Source organism: Elephas maximus, chromosome 1, assembly GCF_024166365.1.
Source record: "Elephas maximus indicus isolate mEleMax1 chromosome 1, mEleMax1 primary haplotype, whole genome shotgun sequence".
NCBI classification, from domain to species: Eukaryota; Metazoa; Chordata; class Mammalia; order Proboscidea; family Elephantidae; genus Elephas; species Elephas maximus.
The window spans coordinates 102761339-102780890 of record NC_064819.1 but is presented as its reverse complement, the minus strand read 5'-3'; the positions used below and the strand labels follow the sequence as shown (position 1 = coordinate 102780890).

The window sequence follows — 19552 nt, the reverse complement described above, 5'->3', positions numbered from 1 at the left end:
GCACCTTTGGGCAGGAGTCTTCCTGGCAGAGTAGGGTGCCTCTGGGCACTTGTTGGTGGGCTAAAGAGGGGCACTTGCTGGTGGAGCTTGTTCTATCAGGGAAGAGGCCTAGAGCGAGGCCTGTTTGCCTGCGGCATGGCCGAGAAGGAGCTCAGAGGTTGGACGCTGTCCTGATTAAAAGCTGTCTCCTGTCTCCTGAGTTGTTGCTGTTACTTCCAAGTTGATCCTGATCCTGATTTGTAACCTGTTACTTCCCTCAAAAGTCCCATCATTAGGAGTATGGTCTGTGAGTTCTGTTGCAATAAATGATCAAATGCACCAGAGAAGTAGAGAGTGCTGTGGGGAGGACAGCTGGTGTCTGAAAGGTTGGAGAGTGGAGGTATGGCTGACATTCACCTCATAGGGATCAGCCTTGGGCTGATTATTCTCTCTCCTCCTCCTGAAGTTAGACAGGCTCTGACACCACCACCACATTACAGGGAGACTTGGTAAACACATGCCCTTTCCAGAGGCCATAGCTGGAGGTCTTGGAGATGACATCAAACGTGGCCTTGACAACGCTACCGAGGTGAAGTGCAGCCCTGGATGCAGAAAACGTGCTTTGCTTTTCATTTGTGTGTGTTTGTGCATGTGTTTATGTGCAAATAATGTTTTCTGAACAAAAGAGAATGCAGTTCTATCTGCTTGCATTTCAGCAGCTGATGGTTTTTAAAATAAAGAAGTGACTTTGGCATATTTCTGTTACTTCCTCAAGAAGGTCTCCGGGACTGGATTGAATTGGGAAGGAGACTATCAATGAGCTTAACGATGAAATGGAGAGACAAGGCCATGATCAGGAAAAACAGTAGCATTGATGGCCAATGGAGGCAGGAGCATGCTTTGGCTAAGACGACCCAGGCAAGGTTGTAAAAATAAGATGAGCAGAGGGACCAACAGCCAGGGGAGTCAACAGAAATGGAGCAAGGGATAGGTTGCAGTTGAGTTGGATCCAGGAAACTCAGTTCACACACACGGATGTTTTGTAATACCCCATTAGTGCACTCCCTCTGCAACACAGTTCCTTAAGAAGTTTGTGGAAATGGATGCCATTTCTTTTCATCTTCCCCTCCATTTTCAGTCTCCCTGATCCTTTCTAGGATTTCTCTGGATTCTCTAGGTAAACATGGAATGATACCCTATGTTCTGAAGTATTAATGAGGTAGTTTATATCTCTGGTGTGCTCCTGAGTGCTAGGCAGTGTCTGCTTGCCACTGAAAGCCCATTCCACATTGGAGCTGACAAAAATCCTGGTACCTTTGTTGTATGTCTGATGACTCACAGGATCAGTGGTGGACAAAGGCAGGTGAATAAAAAGGTCTTATGGAGCCCTGGTTGCATAGTGGTTAAGAGCTTGGCTGCTAACCAAAAGATTGGCAGTTCCAATCCTCCAGCTGCTCCTTGGAAACACTTCAGGGCAGTTCTACTCTGTCCTGTAGGGTCGCTATGAGTCAGAACTGACTTGCCGGCAATGGGTTTGGTTTCGTTTTTGGTTTATGGGCTGCTAAGTCAGGAGGAACTTTACACAAGGCCATACACAAGTGTATTTTCAAACAGAAAAATAGCAACCATGCTAAATTCACTTGCTAGATCTAATGGTTTGTCTCTAATGTGTTGAAATTCTAAGCCTTGTGCCTACAAATATGACCCTATTTGGAAATAGAGGTTTTCTTTTGTTATGCTGTATCAACTTGAAGGCAACTGATTCTTGTTACGTTAATAAGATCACACCAGAGTAGGATGGGTCTTAGGCCTAATCACTTCTGAGTTATAAAAAGAACAGGATAGACATAGAGACACAGGGGGAAGAAACCGTATGAGGACAGACACACACACAGTGAATGCATCTACAGGCCAAGAAACATCAGGATTTTCAGCTACTGAAAGCTGAAAGAGACAAAGAAGATCTCCTCCTGGAGCCAGGCCCTGAATTCCGACTTCTGGACTTCTAAACTGTGAGAAAATAAATTTCTGTTCTTTAAAGCCACCACTTGTAGGAATTTTTTTGTTACAGCAGCACTAGGTAACTAAGACAAGATTCTTTTAGGTTTTCTATATACATATTCATGACATCTACAAATAATAACAGTTTCATTTGTTCCGCTCTAATTTTTTTTTAATATTTATATGCCTTTTATTTCCTTCTCTTTACAGGTTCTATAGGATTTTGGTAAATAATTTTTATCTGTTTAAGAAAAATCCCCCCATCTTAGTTTGCTGGAAGTTTTATTATACATGGGTATTGAATTTTACTAAGTGCTTGTTCTACACTTATCAAGATGATCATGAGTTTTTCTGTTTTCTCCCGTAATGATTACATGCTTTTCTTAATTCATTTAAATTCAATAAATATCAGAATTCCTGCTCTATATAAAGAACTGTGTGGAAAATATAAAGACGACTAAAACCATAATCCTGGCCAACAGGAAGTTTATGGTATAGTAGAGATAAATTTTGAAGGAGTCCATGGAGAAAATATTAAATGACAGAGGATGTATCAAAAGAAGATGAAAGGAATACAGAGTCATTGTACCAAAAATAATTGGCTGACATTTAACCATTTCAGGAGGTAGTACGTTATCAAGAGCTAATGGTACTGAAGAAGAAGAAGAAGTCAAAGCTGCACTGAAGGCACTGGCAAAAAACACAGCTCTGGGAATGACGAAATACCAATTGAGATGTTTCAACAAACAGATGCAGCACTGGAAGTGCTCACTCATCTATGCCAAGAAATGTAGAAGACAGCTACCTGGCCAACAGACTGGAAGAGATCCATACTTATGCCTATTCCAAAGAAAGGTGATCTAATAGAATGTGGAAATTATCGAACAATATCATTAACATCACACACAAGTAAAATTTTGCTGAAGATCATTCAAAAGCGGTTGCAGCAGTAAATCGACAGGGAACTCCCAGAAATTCAAGCCAGATTCAGAAGAGGACACAGAACCAGATATATCATTGCTGATGTCAGATGGATCTTAGCTGAAAACAGAGAAAACGAGAAAAATGTTTACCTGTGTTTTAGTGACTATGCAAAGGCATTTGACTGTGTGGATCACACCAAATTTAAATAACATTGCAAGGAATGGGAATTCCAGAAACTTAATTGTGCTCATGAGGAACCTGTATGTAGACCAAGAGGCAGTCGTTTGAACAGAACAAGGGGATACTACATGGTTTAAAGTCATAAAGGTGTGCATCAGCGTTGTATCCTTTCACCATACTTATTCAATCTGTATACTGAGCAAATAATTCAAAAAGCAGGACTGTATGAAGAAGAACGGGGCATCAGGATTGGAAAAAGACTCATTAACAACTTGTGATATGCAGATGACACAAACTTGCCCACCAAAGTGAAGAAGACTTGAAGCACTTACTGATGAAGATGAAAGATTCTAGCCTTCAGTAGGGATTGTACCTCAACATGAGGAAAACAAAAATCCTCATAACTGGACCAATAAGCAACATCATGATAAATGGAGTAAAGATTGAAGTAGTCAAGAATTTCATTTTACTTGGATCCACAATCACTGCCCATGGAAGCAGCAGTCAAGAAATCGAACAACACATTGCACTGGGCAAATCTGCTGCTAAAGACCTCTTTGAAGCGTTGAAAAGCGAAGGTGTCACTTTAAGGACTAAGGTGCACGTGACCCAAGCCATGGTGTTTTCAATCGCCTCATATGCATGTGAAAGCTGGACAATGAATAAAGAAAACCGAAGAAGAACTAATGCCTTTGAATTATGGTATTGGTGAAGAATACTGAATACACTATGAACTGCCAGAAGAACGAACAAATTTGTCTTGGAAGAAATACAGCCAGAGTGCTCCTTAGAAGCAAGGATGGTGAGACTTCATCTCAAGTACTTTGGGCATGTTATCAGGAGGGATCAGTCCCTGGAGAAGGACACCATGCTTGGCAAATACGGGATCTGTGAAAAAGAGGAAGACCCTCAATGAGATGGAATGACACAGTGGCTGCAACAATGGGCTCAAGCAAAACGATGGTTGTGGGGATGGTGCAGGACTGGGCAGTGTTTCTTTCTGTTGTACACACAGTTGCTATAAGTTGGAACCAACTCAAGAGATAACACACAACACAGAGATAAAAGACAAATACACAAAGAACAAAAAATCAAGACAGAGTCTAAGCCCACACAAGAAATAGAAGCAAGACTTTGTGAAGATTCAGGAAGGGTTATATTAAGCTAAGGACATATAAAAGTCTTGATGACGGCAGTATGGGATGGAGATTTTGAAGAACTATTTCAGATTTTTATACAGAATGTGGGTGGATTGGGCAGTAAAATGGATAAGATATTTTGGGTAGTAGAAGGAGTATAAGCACAAAGATGGAGGGACAAAATTTAGAACTCTGGGAACAGAATAAACCATGGGTAGTCCATACTGGTAGCTGAACTGAAATATCAATGTTAACAAGATTCCCATGAGAGTCAGGAATGCTGGAATCCTGACCTTCTTTACCCTCACCCCTCCTGACAAGAGCCTCAAGAATGAAGCTCAGAAAACAATAATAAAAAACACGTTAATTAAAGTAACAACATTGTTGTTGTTGTTGGTTGCCATCAAGTCCACTCTGAGACCTTATGTACAGCAGAACAAAAAGCTGCCCTGTAATGTGCCATCCTCACAATCACTAGTATGAACCTCTGGTATGTTGTGAGTCCATCGTTGTGGCTATTGTGAGACCCTTTACTTCACCTTATTAGACTCTAACTCCAATACTGCACTCCAGTAGGCAATGCAACACCAAGTGTCTGTGCTAGGTTGGTGCAAATGGCCTTGAACCAAGGGATCACCAAGTTCTATTTTTGTTGTTTTCCTATCAGCCCAAACCCAAGCCCCCAAACAAAAGCTACATCTAACATTGGCAAATGCAACAGAGCCACGGAAACAGAGAGAGGAAGAGGGAAAGCAAGAAAAAAAAAAAAAAAAGAGGGAGTACTAAAGAGAAAAAATAATCAGAGCCTTTGTGCCAATTTGCTATGAGAAAACTCAAGCACGTAAATGAGAAAACATTTATCATAGAGATGACAACTTTATCACTGGCAGATTCAATTGAAATTTGGGGGAAATTTCATGATTTTAAGATTACTTTCCATGCACTAAATGCTTTTTTTTTTTAAATGCTACATACCTGCAAATCATTTTCTTTTTCCTTGGATTTAATCCAAGTTTTGCCTTGAGTTTGTGGATCTATCAGGAGTGGGTACCTGGTGGCCTTTGTCACAATAATGCCATTCTGAATTGAGAGGTCATCTCCTGGTAATCCCTGCAGTCCCCACTCACCAATCTGAATGATAGGAAATGGATACGACCATTCAAAGAAAAACAAGAAGGTTTTCATCAGTAATTAAAAGTATCACATTTTAAAATAATTTAAAAATTAGACATAATTTTTCTTTGAAACTATGCAACTGGTACCTAGGGAAAAAACAAACTTGTAAATGTGAAATGAGTCACATTAACTTTAAAAAACAAATTTATGATCTAGTGAATCCTTTCCTTAATAACTAAGGACTAGGGTTAGTTAGCCCTTTGCATTGTATTCTCATACTTAACGAGGAAATGTCAGGTGATTGATACTGAACCAGGTTTGGAGATTTTGGTTGCTGAACATTTAGAGAACACAGGGGCTTAAAATGTGGTGGGACTGAGGGGGTGGGAGGATGCAGGTTGGCTGGATTTAGTGGAGTAATGAATACAATGAGATCTCAGAGAACGAGATAAACTCCAAGGGAGAAGCCCTGAAACTCCTCTTCCTGCCTTTTGGCTCTGCTTGTCTGGGGTTAGGGTGACTGCAGAGCTAAAGGCAGGAAATTAAGGAAATTAGATTTTAGGAGATATTATATTGGCAGGAGCTCATCAACGAAATTGTTGTCAACATTTCCTCCTCCAAATTAACAGTGGTTTGCCAGCCTCCCTCCACATGGTCAATAAAATCCCCTGATATCCAAGGAGCCAACCAGCCCCTACCTTCATTAAATGAGCCTAGGACCTCCAAAGGCCATCATTAATAAAGAATTCCCTGGCCCACTTTGCTTCACCAGGGTCCAGTGCATCTCTCCCACAAAATCTATTCCCTATAAGGGATGGGTTCAACATTGCTGGAATTGGAAAAGATTGTGGTTTTTTTTTTTTTTTTAATTTTTAAGTACAAATAACATGAAATTAATAGCTTGGCATCCCTAAGGAAGCAACAACTGGGGAGCATATTTACACACCAGGCAAGCAGCTCATAAATAAATACAAATTGCCTGGCAAGCATTTATTACCATGTGAGCTCTGTAAGATACACGGAAAATGACAGTGCCACCCAATGCCCAGCAAGGAAGGTCAGTATGGCACAGATGACTCAGTGATGCCAGGACACGCTATTGTACTATGCTGTTGAATGCTAAACGAGATGGTTAAAGATCAAAATCAGGTTAACACAGGCACTTCTGACCTAGATAATGCCTATATTTGCCTAAAATGTTTGAAAATAAGTGTGACTTAATCAGAGTGGTGTACCTAATGGAGGCTTATAAAAGGAGCTCAATAATAGCTAGCCTGTAACCAAGTGCTCTTTCAGTTCACAGCAGTGTGACTGGTTTGAAAATGTAAAGGAACTTGTATACCACAAGTAAATCAAGCCTTTTCAAAACAATCTTCCTGATTAAATGAAAAAAAAAAAAAAAGATAAGGTATAACTTGGTTTCTTAGTAAGAAATAAAATGAGACTGGAATTCAAATATCATTAGGAAACTAAAACTTACTGTTGGAGGATCCACCAACATTGAAATGATATTCAAATTTTCAGTGAAAGGAATTCTCCTCACTCTCAATTCTGCTTCCCATTGATCTTTAAGCAGAAGGTTCCTAAATATCTGATTGAAAGGACCCAGGTAGGAAAGGAATCCAGTGCACAGCAGAATATCACCTACCAGTCTGTTGAGAAAAAAACACACAAGCCCCCTCCCCAAAGTCAGTCTCTAGACAGGCATTTGAAGCTATTCCATTAAGCAGTTTGAAAGGCCACAGTGCAGCTTTGTTTTGTTACTGCGAGAAAACCTTGCTTGCTCCCTGCTTGACACTTTGTGACCAGATATGGAAAGACCTAAAGCAAAAGGAAGCCCACAACCCCAAAAGAAGCTCGGACTGGGCATATTTGGGGTGAGTCAGGGAACAGGAAGAAGGCTCCCTACTAAAGCCTGCTTGTTCAGAGCCTTGACTCCTAGTGGGAAAGTATCCTCTTCTCACCCATCCCCTCGCTGGCCCTGCTCGGGTTCAGTCTTTGTGTTTAAATCATGCTGTGAAATCTACTATGAGTTCATAAGAAAAATGGATCTAAACAAAGAGCCTTAATTAACTTATTACCCACGATGAAACGAAGTCCCAACAAGACTAACTTCAGCCCGCCTTGCCCATTCTCCTACTCTTCCCTTTGCCCCCTCTCTTTTAAGTTTTCTGAGGACACCAACAGACACCAGTACAAGATACTCTTGTATGAAGAATGAACCACTGATCCATACTACCAAAAATCACTGAAGTGAAGAGTAGAGAACTGGAACAAGTATTTAGATTGCTATGAAAAAGCAAAACAACATCAGAAGCATCCTTACACTGAACACCCACATTGCTGAACCAAAACTGGCATGAAAAAAATGTTTTAGGACATTTTACTTACTCTTTGTTTTACTGAGAGTGTGTAATTTAAGCTGTAAAGACTTTCTTGGGTGTAAGCACTTAATCTTAGAGGATGGGAGTCAGAGATGGGTATATGGACATGAAGGAGAAAAATACTTTATTCTGAAATTGGATTTTTTTGTTCTTCAATGTCACAAAGAGGTTGCACTTGGAGTGATGACTAACTAAGAAGGAAAGCTAGTGTAATAAGGACTAGAATTTGTACCTATTAATCTGAGCTTTGAACTCTTTGCTTTGCTGAGTCCACCGGACTTTTTCTCCACTCAGCCCATCAATGAGAGCGGAAGCTGCCTGCATCTTTTTCCGGCACATGTCGGCATCATTAAGCAAATCCTACATTCATAAAGGGAGAATGTCTCAAAGAATTGTCTTGAATGTTTACTCAAGCATCTATTACGTTCACAGATAAAAATACACACAGGAGTGTCTGAATTTTCAAAATAAATATAATCTAAAAACACAAACGTGAGTGAAAACTTACGTATTAAATTCTGATCATTCACTGATTTACATCACAATATAGTTATTTTTGCCTTACAGAATTTCAAGAAAAGCAATTTTGTATGAGATAACCCATAGAACATAAATTAAAATAGTATTTCTTTAAATAGTTTCAAAATAGAACCAAATAAAATTCACTACTTTAAGTCTTGAATTTAATGGCAATCCTGAGTTCTTTCCAGTTTATAAAGCATTTTTTTTCCCAGAAAAAAAAACTCACAACCTGTGGTGTGTGGCAGGCAGTTTGTACCAGCTCGCAAGAACCAACTGTTATATTTTCAGAAGATAGGTGAGCTAGTTGTTAAACACAGCCCTGGTGGTATAGTGGTTAAGAGCTTAGCAGCTAAGCAAAAGGCTGGCAGTTCACATCCACCAGCCACTCCTTGGAAACTCTATGGGGTCGCTATGAGTCAGAATCTACCCAATGGCAATGGGATTGTTAAAAATTATATAAACTTATGGTTAAGCAAATTACATTTTTAAAAAAGGTAATAAAAACTCAAAACTCATCATTTTGTAAATATTTACTACATTTTACTATTTATCTATGCTTCTGAGGATATTTAAATCCACTGTACTCCTACGGTGAAGATACTATAGTCAGACTTTTTCTGTATTCTGCTGAGCATCTTTTTCCAGCTTTGCGTTCATCACATTGGTAGCTTGAAAATAGCAGTGATGGGAGTATTTACACACAGAAATCAGCAAGCACTATAAATCAGGGCGATCCCACCCCCTAAGCCAGTTGTTGAACATTCACCAGCCCACCATGGTTGACAGTCTACCCTGTACGGTAGTATATTACCTGTCGCTGTAGAGCCGATTCCAACTCACAGCAACCCTACAGGACAGGGTAGAGATGCCCCATAGTGTTTCCAAGGCTGTCAATCTCTATGGAAGCAGACTGTCACATCTTTCTCCTACTGAGCGGCTGGTGCCGACCTTTTGCTTAGCAGTCAAGGGCTTTAACCACCCGGGCTCCTAAGGTAGTATTAGAATCCCTGTTTTACAGATGAAGTTAAGTAATTTGCCCTAAACTGCATAATTAATATAAGTGGTTGGGCTGGATGTCAAATCCAATTTTTAAACTTTAAAATCAGCAGTCTCTATGTTATACCACATCTTACTTTCACAGATACATAAATATTAAAAACACAAAACAGAACTGTGGAGTGCCAAAGATCCAAAAACAGGTAATGGACAGCACTCAGGTGAATCTTTTTTCATCATAAACATTTGCCTAGTTCCTAAAGACAACACATACTTCTGTAAAGTTTCATTACATCGCTTTGCTGATTTTATATATTTCATCTCACCATTTTCTCATTCATTGCTGCATCAAATTTGGCTTGTACTTTATCCAGTTCGGCTTGCTTTTCATCCAGCAGTGCCTGCGCCTTCCCTAACTCAGCGTTAGCAACTGCTAAACGGCCCTCCTGCTTTGCCAGGTTAGCCTGAAAAGGAAGAAGAGCTGGTTAGTAGAGAACTGAATTAGCTCTACAAAACGTTCATGTGATTCTAACTGGCAAATAGTAACAAAATCATGTAATTTTTGCCCTCCATGGTACTTTGGAAGACACCTGTTTCAGTCTCCACAGCTAGAGAAGTAGAGGGTCTTTGAGATATTTCACTGGAGTTTTTTTTTTTCTTTTTGTTATTAATGTACTACATGTTCAACATAGAAAACATGGAAAATACAACAATGTGTATGAAGGAGAAAAAAATTACCCATGATGCTACCCAGAGATAACCTGTGAATGTTTTGCTAAGAGTTCACTGATATTTTTGTTTTTTACCAACTATATTAATATATTTTACCACATACTTCAAATATTGTCATGAACATTAGTTTTACGACTTGATGATATCCATAACTTAGACATATCACTATTTACTTTTCTCCTACTTTCAGACATTCATTTTTTCCCACATTTTTAACTATTATATTTTTAATTACTATAAATGATGCTGTGATAAACACTACTGGGCTTGTAATGGAACAGTAATTATTATTTCTTTCTAAGCCTTATCGTATAGTAATTACCTCTTTCTTATAAGCTTAATATAATTAATCAGTAATCTAGGCCCAGAGCGTTCTGGAGTAATTTTTTGATAACTTTCCCATTTTCTTTCTCAATATTTGACTTATTTGAATGTAGTTCCTTTTCTCAGAAAAATTTTATTTCATTTAGATTTCCTAATGTGTTTACATGACATCTGTGTGAATTTTTGTTTTAATTATTTAAATCTACACATCTGTGACTATAAGGATTATATAGACTCTCTCTATTCTCATTTGTTTTTTTAATGTTATCTTCTTGATTAGGTTTTCCAGGAGCATATCTCTTGTATTTTGTCTTTGCGAAGCACCAGTTCTTAGATTCACTCACTACTACTGCTTTTCTCATCTCCAATTTATAACGTTATTTTTATTAGCTCCATTTTGCTTTCCTTAAATTTTGTACGTAAGTACATGAATGTACTATTTTGTCCACATTACGAAAGTTTTGATAACTAGATTATTTTCATAATTTTCTGAATAGAAGTGGCTGTTTTTTTTTTTTTTTAACGTAAACTTTCTAATTTTGTTGTACTATTTTTTTTTTTTTTTATAGTTAGAGAATGAAGCACCAGGAACTTTTCCTTTTGGGAATTTAACCAAGGTTTTCTTTTAGTTTTGAATGGGATCAGTTTTTATAAATGTTTCTTGGATACCAGAAATAATTTCATATTCTTTGTTTACGCTGAAGAAAGTTCAATATAGCTATTCAACCTTAATAATAATATTGTATAAAATGTCTGTATATTTATTAGTTTATGCCTACTCAGGACTGGCTACATAATTTGCTAGGCCCAGTACAAAATAAAAATGTGCGACCCTGTTAGGGGTTGATATGTTTCCCCCCAAAAAGATATGTTGAAGATAATGAGGGCAGGGCCAAGAAGGCTGACTAGGTAGAAGCTACCTCGGATCCCTCTTCCAAAAAAGACTTGGAAAAACAGGTGAATCGATCACATACATGACAATCTACCAACCCTGACCGTCAAACACAGATCTAAAGACTTGACCTGAGTGACAAAGACTCAGCCAGTGCACGCAGGCTGTACACTGACACGGCTAACGAGAGAACGAGCAACCACAGGGAAGCAGCAACTGTTTTCGGAGCCTGGATCCAGCGTCCCAGTCAGAAAACCTTGGTGCCGGGCTTTGGACTGGGCACAGGGGAGCTGAGCATAGCTTCCTGAGACGGCACAAACACGGGACACAGCCCTAGCCCCCAGAAGTGACCTCAGGGGAAGCCTAGCCAGTGCACACAGGCAGCGCAGTGACACGGCTGACAGGAGGAGAAGTCACCAGGAGGCAGTGACTGGTTTTGGAGCCTGGAGTGTGGCGTCCCAGCCAGGGAACCTTGGCACCGGGCTTTGGACTGGGAGCAGAGGAACTGACCACGGCTTCTGAGACAGCACAAGCATAGGACGCAGGCCTGACCCTCAGGGACAATCTGACCCAGCCAGTGCACACAGGCTACACACCCCTTGGGAATCTCAGAAAAAACAGGCACCACCAAGCAAGATAAGTAACTTTGTCTATATTCCTGGGTGCTATGGTTTTTGTTTTTTTTTTTTTAACGGGGTTTTTTTGTTTGTTTGTTTTTCCTCTCTCCTATCTATCTGATCGCTCCCCTTCCCTTCCCAGGTGGCTTCATTTACATTGGAATTTCCTGGGCCAGAGAGTGAAATGCTCTGTGGTTTTGTTTTTTTGTTTTTGTCTTTTCCTAACGCATTCTCCTGGCCTGAGAGAAGCAGCTACAAAAAACCCAGGGACCAAAAATCCTTCCCTGACTTCCCAAAATTGGACTAAAAATACAGAACAAGCTCCAGCCAAGCATATGAGATCCACAGTCTTGCGCTTTCATCCCTACAGGGAACAAGGTGGCTATTATAATGCAAAGGCAATTCTGATAGTGATCTGACTGTAACTGTTTTAGCGGATTACGGAAAGACAAGTTTCCCAGGTCTGATATCTCTACCTATTAAACAGAGCCTTCACTGACCCACAACGGGGAACTGAGGGCTGAAGCTCCACCCATTCTACCTAACCTCCTGCCAAAGGGATCTAAGGATAGTGACACCTACCAATCTGTAGAAGTATATGCATTGGGTGCCTAAGGTACAGCTCCAGAGCCCACCTAACAAAGTGCTTTAGGAATAGAGACACACCTACCTCACTGGCACTTGGGGGAAGCCTGTCAGCATCCTGCCCCCCCTGGAATGTGACCCCCGGCTGCTACTAGAATCTGATGCACACAACTATCACCACTACTCCTCTAAGTGAATAGGTGACAGTCTACACCACACACTTGGTAACCCAAAATCAGATTCTACTCAGGAATAGTGAATGGACTCTTAGGCTTATATATCTGGTAACAATCCAAACCAGAGACTACATCATCCTGAGACCAGAAGAACTAGATGGTGCCCGGCCACAACCGATGACTGCCCTGACAGGGAGCACAACAGAGAACCCCTGAGGGAGCAGGAGAACAGTGGGATGCAGACCCCAAATTCTCATAAAAATACCAGACTTAATGGTCTGACTGAGACTAGAGGAATCCCGGCGGTCATGGTCCCCAAATCTTCTGTAGGCCCAGGACAGGAACCATTCCTGAAGACTACTCATCAGACATGGAAGGGACTAGACAATGGGTTGGAGAGTGATGCTGATGAAGAGTGAGCTACTTGTATCAGGTGGACACTTGAGACTGTGTTGGCATCTCCTGTCTGGAGGGGAGATGGGAGGGCAGAGAGGGTTAGAAACTGTCAAAATGGTCACGAAAGGAGAGACTGGAAGGAGGCAGCGGGCTGACTCATTAGGGGGAGAGTAAATGGGAGTATGTAGTAAGGTATGTATAAGCTTATATGTGACAGACTGACTTGATTTGCAAACTTTTACTTAAAGCACAATAAAAAATTTAAAAAAATAATTAAAAAAACAGCAAAAAAAAAAAAAAAAAGATATGTTGAAGTCCTAAGCTCTAGTACCTGTGAGTATGATCGTGTTTGGAAATAAGGTCTTTGAAGATGTTATCAATTGATATGAGGTCCCACCAGAGCCAAGGAACACCAAGGATCACTGACCATAACCGGAAGCTGGGATATAACATGAACAATTTCTCTCTCAGGTCCCTCAGAACAAATTGACCAAGTGGACGCCCTGATTTCAGACTCCTAGCCTTCAGAACTGTGAGGCAATACCTATCTGTTCTTATAAGCCACCCAGTTTGTGGTACATTGTTAAGGTAGCCCTAGAAAAGGAACACAAGCTCCTTGTTCAAAAAGTATTAAGACTTTCAAGAGGGCATTAAACCAAGCAGAGGCCCTTCTTAGCACAGGGCCATGTGTGCACAGGTTGCACACCCATACAGCAGGCTCTATGCCTACTGGATCTGCCACAGGTGAAGAGTGCGTGCCACGGTCACTAATCACAATATAGTATCTGTTACTTTCTACTTAGCATAGTAAGTAATTGGTTTTACTTTATATAATTTAATACTACTTTACTTATTGCATGAAGCATTGTTCCAATTAAATTTTCACTGTGTATCATAATTTTTATCAATAAAAAGTAACTCTGCTCCCATAAGTGCTTTTTTTCTTAGTTCTACATTTATGGTAATACTGCTCCCTTGGTATCTTTTTATGTGGGTGTATCTGCTGTCTTTTCCCATCCTTCCCCTTTGCTAAAGTTTTCTTAGGTTTAATTTATTTTTAATTTTTCTCAAAGTTACACATGCACAGAGTTGAAAGAGGCAATCATTTCTATAAGGGTTATTATGAAAAACAGTAACCCTCTGCCCACATACTCACCATTTTCCACTCCACAAAGCAATCACTTTAAATTCTTTTAGCTTTGGGGTAGGGGAGAGGAGAAGTTGAGAGTAATGTGTATCTGGAGGTATATTTTATGAATCCTTGCATCCCCGAGAATGTCCTTCTGTTCCCTCAGACCCAGTGTATAGATGGTTGGGGTGTGTGTGTGTGTTTACCACCCAATACCTAAGTTGCACCCTTGAAGATGTCTTTCTGTTCCCTCATATACGAAGGGCAGCCTGAATTCTTGTTACTGAATACTCGGACCACAGCAATTTTCCTCTGAAAACTCTGCATGTGTTTTTTTGTGATCTTCCAGCATTTATGGTTGGGGCAAGCCTGCAACATTCTGATTTCTTGTGTAAGCAACTTTTGTTTGATTGTTCATTTTTTACATACATACAAGGTTCCCTTTCTAAAAATCCTTAAGACTTAAAACATTTCTAGGAGTCGATCTATTTTTATAAAATTTGTTTGGAATACAGTAATAAAACTCAGTCTCCAAACCCAATGTTCGAACTTTTAAGAAATGGCAAGTTTTCTTTTGTGACAGCTTGATAATACATAAAGGGTGTAAGAGGTATGAGAAACTGTGAGAAGATACAGACAAGGAAAAATTTGGTAACAAGCACGTCTACCTTTATTAATCTAAATTACGCTTTGTCCTTTAATAGCAGTAATACTGATGACTGATTTCTTTAAACATTGGTTTATGGAGAAAGGAAGGAAAATTTTTACCTTCAGGGGCAACACTTCCCTATTGATGCCATAAAATGTCGCCATAGCAAGTGTCCAAGACAGCAGACCGGCCACATTCCCACAGACTTTTTTTGCACTTTCAAAAGTGTAGTCATCCATATTAAAATACGGCTGTAGTAACTCAACAGTCTCTTCATTTATAGTGTCCTTGGGGAACTGCTGAAGGCTGAACAGGAACCCTGTTGCACTCATCAACTGAAAAACAGCATCACAACTTGTGACTTCGGAGAGAAAATAAGTATGTTCTTCCTTAGACTTAGTATTTCCAAATTGAAGTAACAATTGATTTGCCCTAACCATATAAATCAACTTTATGATGCAGTCAACTGAAATCTGTAAATTGCAAATTGTCTTCTGGCTTCTGTAGTGAAAGAGTAAAGAAAAAAGCTATGTATATTTCCTGTCCAGAGAGATCATCTAAATGCTACCAACCTACACAAAGGCCCCCTCCCCATGTTTTCAAAACTGGGCTAGGCTGATACCAAACCATGTCAATGGTAGCCACCAGTTCTAAACAGACGTCATAATATGAAGGCATTCAGCTTTAAAAATCTATCCTTACTTAGCTTTGGGGTGATGCAGTTTAAGATAAGCTCTTCAATATACAATAATCAATTACTGTCTGTCAGCTTGTCTGGTCTATATTGAATGTCTTGGGCTGGGGACACCAGATGCGCCTCACAGGGCTTACAAAGATAGATTCTACTTACTTTTAACGATTCTCCCCAGGATGGCTTACAGCAAGGTTTTTCTGGATCAACAGTAACAGGGTCAATTTTCTTTTGAAACAGTAACAGAACGCAGTCCATGATCCTCATAATAAGGTGTGGGGGTTTTGCAAGTTTTCTGACTGTGGCAATATCGTTTGGTTTGATAGTCTGTATTGGGGGTTCAAAAGCAATATATTTTTTGTTCAGTAATATTAACAGTTATGTGGAGATCTAATAACTTTCAAATAGTCAAGGTAGAAAACTTTAAAGCTTAGTCTCCCCCCAGGCTCTGGCATTATCTCCTCAAAGGTTTGAATTCCAAGATGTTTGCATAATGGGTCTTTCACTGTTATTCTGGGATTTCTGTTTCTTTGTTTTTGTTCTTTTTTTTTTCCCTTGTTACTCCCAACGAACCATGTTAGAACACCATGACCATTCATTTCTCACCACCCCAAGTCTCCTGAGGAGGGCAGAGAAGACACGATTACCCTAAACGAGGATACATGCTATGACAGAAGCACAGGGGTGACAGAAAAGCAAAGGAGGGCCCAGAATAAGTACTGAAAACGTTCTGGAGGAGGTAAGATATGAGCCCAGTCTTGAAGAACGAACTCTTATTAGGCAATGAAGGTTAGGAAAGGCATCCCTGGCAGAGAGAGAGGCACATTTAAAGATGTGCTCTTGATCCTTCCAAAAGCCTACATAGGTGTTTCTGTATGTTGGGGTAGATTATCAAGAGATGAAGTTCAAGGCATAGACAGAAGCCAGGTTCAGCAGCAGGACTAATGTTTCTTGAGCACATTCTGTATGTCCAGTACAGTGGATTCCCTACTTTTAATTTACATCGATCCCTCAAGTGTCAATGGGGAATATAATCCCCATAGAAACCCAAGGAAGTTACGTAAATTTACTCCAGATCACATATCTAAGAAGTGGTGGTGATGAGAGGAAAACGCACATCTGCCTGCCTCCAAAGCAGCAGTGGATGGCTGGCTCAGGCCTTGATCCTGAGAGCAGTGGGGAAGCAAAAGAGGGTTTTAAGAAATGGGCGTGGTATAACCTGCATGGGGTGCTGGAGAAACCCGGAAGGCTCTGCATATAATCTCAGCCCCTCATGCTATAGTTTAAGTCATTAATTGCCAGCCTTATTTTGCAGTTCTCATGGAAGGTTGATTTATGGAATGAAAATAATAAGTTCATGGGAAGTGAAATCTTTAAAAAAATAAAAACTTAGAAAAGTAAAAGCAATGGAAACATTTGTTTGCAGACTCAGAGATTATAAATCACATTAAGAATCCAATTCAGTTTTCTGAATACAAAAACTCCACAGTTAATTTCATGCAAGGAAACATGGTGCCCACTAGGACTTTTCTCAGGAGGGTTAACAATGCACTGCTCACATTCAGGGCTGCTTCTGCCTCTTCCAATGCAGGTTTAGCCGCCTCGAGTTTGGTCTCAGCTTTTACTTTTTCGCTATCAATTTCATCCACAATTTTCTGGGCTTTGTCTTTTACCTCCTGTACTTCATTTTTCACTTTGGCCGAAGCCTGAGCACTTACTGTGACTTCTGCTAATACCTGTTAAATTGGGGAAACACATGAGAGCAAATAGAAGCCTTGCAAGCTAAATTTACAGAGCTATATTAGATATTTCGTATTTAATACAATACAAAACATGAATAAGTCCAAATGTATTCTTCACCTAAGTTGCCTGCATGTTAAGGTTTTTAAAAGTAATTCCTTTGAGCAGTTCTTTGCAGTCTTCTATTTTCTAAGCTTTTCTCAAGCTTAGCATATATAAATAAGTACTTCAAGCTTTCAGGAAAATGGCATTTCCAATATATGCAATTTCTGGAGAATTAGGAACAATTCAAGTAAGTAGAATGCTGTCAGAAACCACAGTAAACACACAGCAACAACAGTAAAAAAAATAGCCAATTTTGTTGAGTGCTTACCCTATGCCAGCACTGTGCTAAGCGCCTTTCCTACGTTATCTCACTCACTCCAGTAACTGGCTAAGGGTCATGATCTACATATCTATTCTTAACTGACTCTCAGGGAGTGGAATCTGAGAACAATTGGAGACTGGAGGGTGATAGATAAGGAGCAGCACATAAGCATCCCTACCACCTTGGGAGGAGTATACATACACCAGTAGTTTCCAACTTACAATGTATTTGGGTTACAATGAACCATGCTTACAACCACCAGTTTATTTTTTTGTACATCATATCATTATTAACATGTACTACATAGAATGTTCCAGCACTTAATTTGTTGATGTCATCATATCTGTAAGTTTACATGTAATGTTCCTCTTCCCCAAAGATAAATAAAGATTGGATTTATAAAGATACTGACAATAAAAAGCAATAATAATGAAAATAATAATAAGGTATTCCACTTATGTCAGAACCAACATATGATGGAGTTGTCGTAAGTCAGGGGCTACCTGTATATATGCATATATCCCCACTGCTCACCTCTCGACATGATTAGGTTCCAAAGACCAAGTTGTTATAAGTGGCAACTTACATCATTACATAACTGCCAAGCCACTGAGAATCATGACCCAGCCAAGCTGACACACAACCTTAACCATCACAGCCAGCACTACTCAGGACTCACACCTCAGTGTTTGTTACTGCCAGATGTATGTCATTAATGTGTAAATGAGTCAGGTAGTAGATTTTTTACTATTGTTGTAAATGCAAAATGTCAGATAATGAGATAGGCAATAAGTGAGGAGTGGGGGTATATTTGTATATATATAATATATATATTTTTAATTTCACTAACTCTTCCCCTTATCCTTTTCCTTCTTTATAGATGAGGCTTGGGCCGCCCTAAATATGGAGCAAAAAGAAGACCAAATACAACTTATAGTCAAGCAAGAATTGCATCAACAGAGCTGAGAGAACAACAGAGACAGAGTGAGAGAAGAGATAATAGCCTCAGATCAAGCAGAACATATAACAGATATGAGTTAAACAAAAATATTTAATGGTCTTTGAATATTCACTTAACCACAGTCTACAAGCCCTGTTCATTTTTTTTTAATATGGAAAAATATGCATCATCACTAGTCATAAAATAAATACAAACTCACTTCATCTGCTTTCACAGAAGCCACTGCCAATTCCTTCTCCTTCACTGCAAGATCCTGAGAGAGTTTAGCAACAGACTCACTTGCCTCCATCAGCTTATCAAGACCTTAGAAAATATGATAATCAGGCAGTTTACAAGTACACACTCTTGCTGAGTATATGAATATACACCATATAAGTACTATCACTAACATGAGTCTTTATGAACAAGAGCTTTAAAAATATACATGTCTTAGGAGCAACAATACTGACCATATTTCTGAGAGTTTCAACAGAGGGTACAGTAAGTAGCTCTGATGAAAGGATATTATCTAGCTGCTTTTAAGGGAAAGTCACAATGCTATGTTGGATAAGATTATCTTAGCCAGGAAATGTACTGGGCAAATGTATTATCCTTGGCTTTGTAATTTTTTTTTTTTTTTTGTAAACAGTTTCTATCATTTTTTTGCCTTTGAATTATGTTGCAGCTGAGGTGACAATGAGGCAGATAATACATTAACATTTTTTTGTAGTTCTCTTTGCTATAAAAACTAAACTAAAACTTTGTAACTGTGATTCTCAGTATTGTAGAGAAAAACAACTGGTTAAGTGAATTTCTCACATTTTACTGGATTCCAGACAGTGAGAGGTATTAGTAAATGTTCAGGTCTCTGGGGGAGAAAAGAAACATCTGGGACTCTAGGGGGAAGAAGCACCGATTTGTATGTCTGCCAGTTTCCATGGTGTAAATATTCCCACTAGGGCTGATTTTGAGCTGCCAAGAAATTCTCACTTGGACACTACCGTATAATATTTCCACCACGCAGGCAAAATAGATAGAAATCACCTGGAGAACATTAATAATAATAATAAGAT

General features: G+C 39.5%; 1 protein-coding gene across 1 annotated transcript in view; it reads right to left on the bottom strand.

The window, feature by feature from the left end:
• DNAH8 (dynein axonemal heavy chain 8) overlaps window positions 1-19552 on the bottom strand; it is a 367281-nt gene that overhangs the window by 102029 nt on the left and 245700 nt on the right. The window contains exons 67-74 of the mRNA XM_049891307.1: window positions 18700-18803; window positions 16992-17168; window positions 15592-15759; window positions 14861-15076; window positions 9568-9705; window positions 7956-8083; window positions 6820-6991; window positions 5199-5354 (exon numbers count right to left, since the gene is read on the bottom strand). Of these exons, the coding sequence (XP_049747264.1) occupies window positions 5199-5354; window positions 6820-6991; window positions 7956-8083; window positions 9568-9705; window positions 14861-15076; window positions 15592-15759; window positions 16992-17168; window positions 18700-18803 (1259 nt within the window). The remainder of the gene's footprint in view (window positions 1-5198; window positions 5355-6819; window positions 6992-7955; window positions 8084-9567; window positions 9706-14860; window positions 15077-15591; window positions 15760-16991; window positions 17169-18699; window positions 18804-19552) is intronic.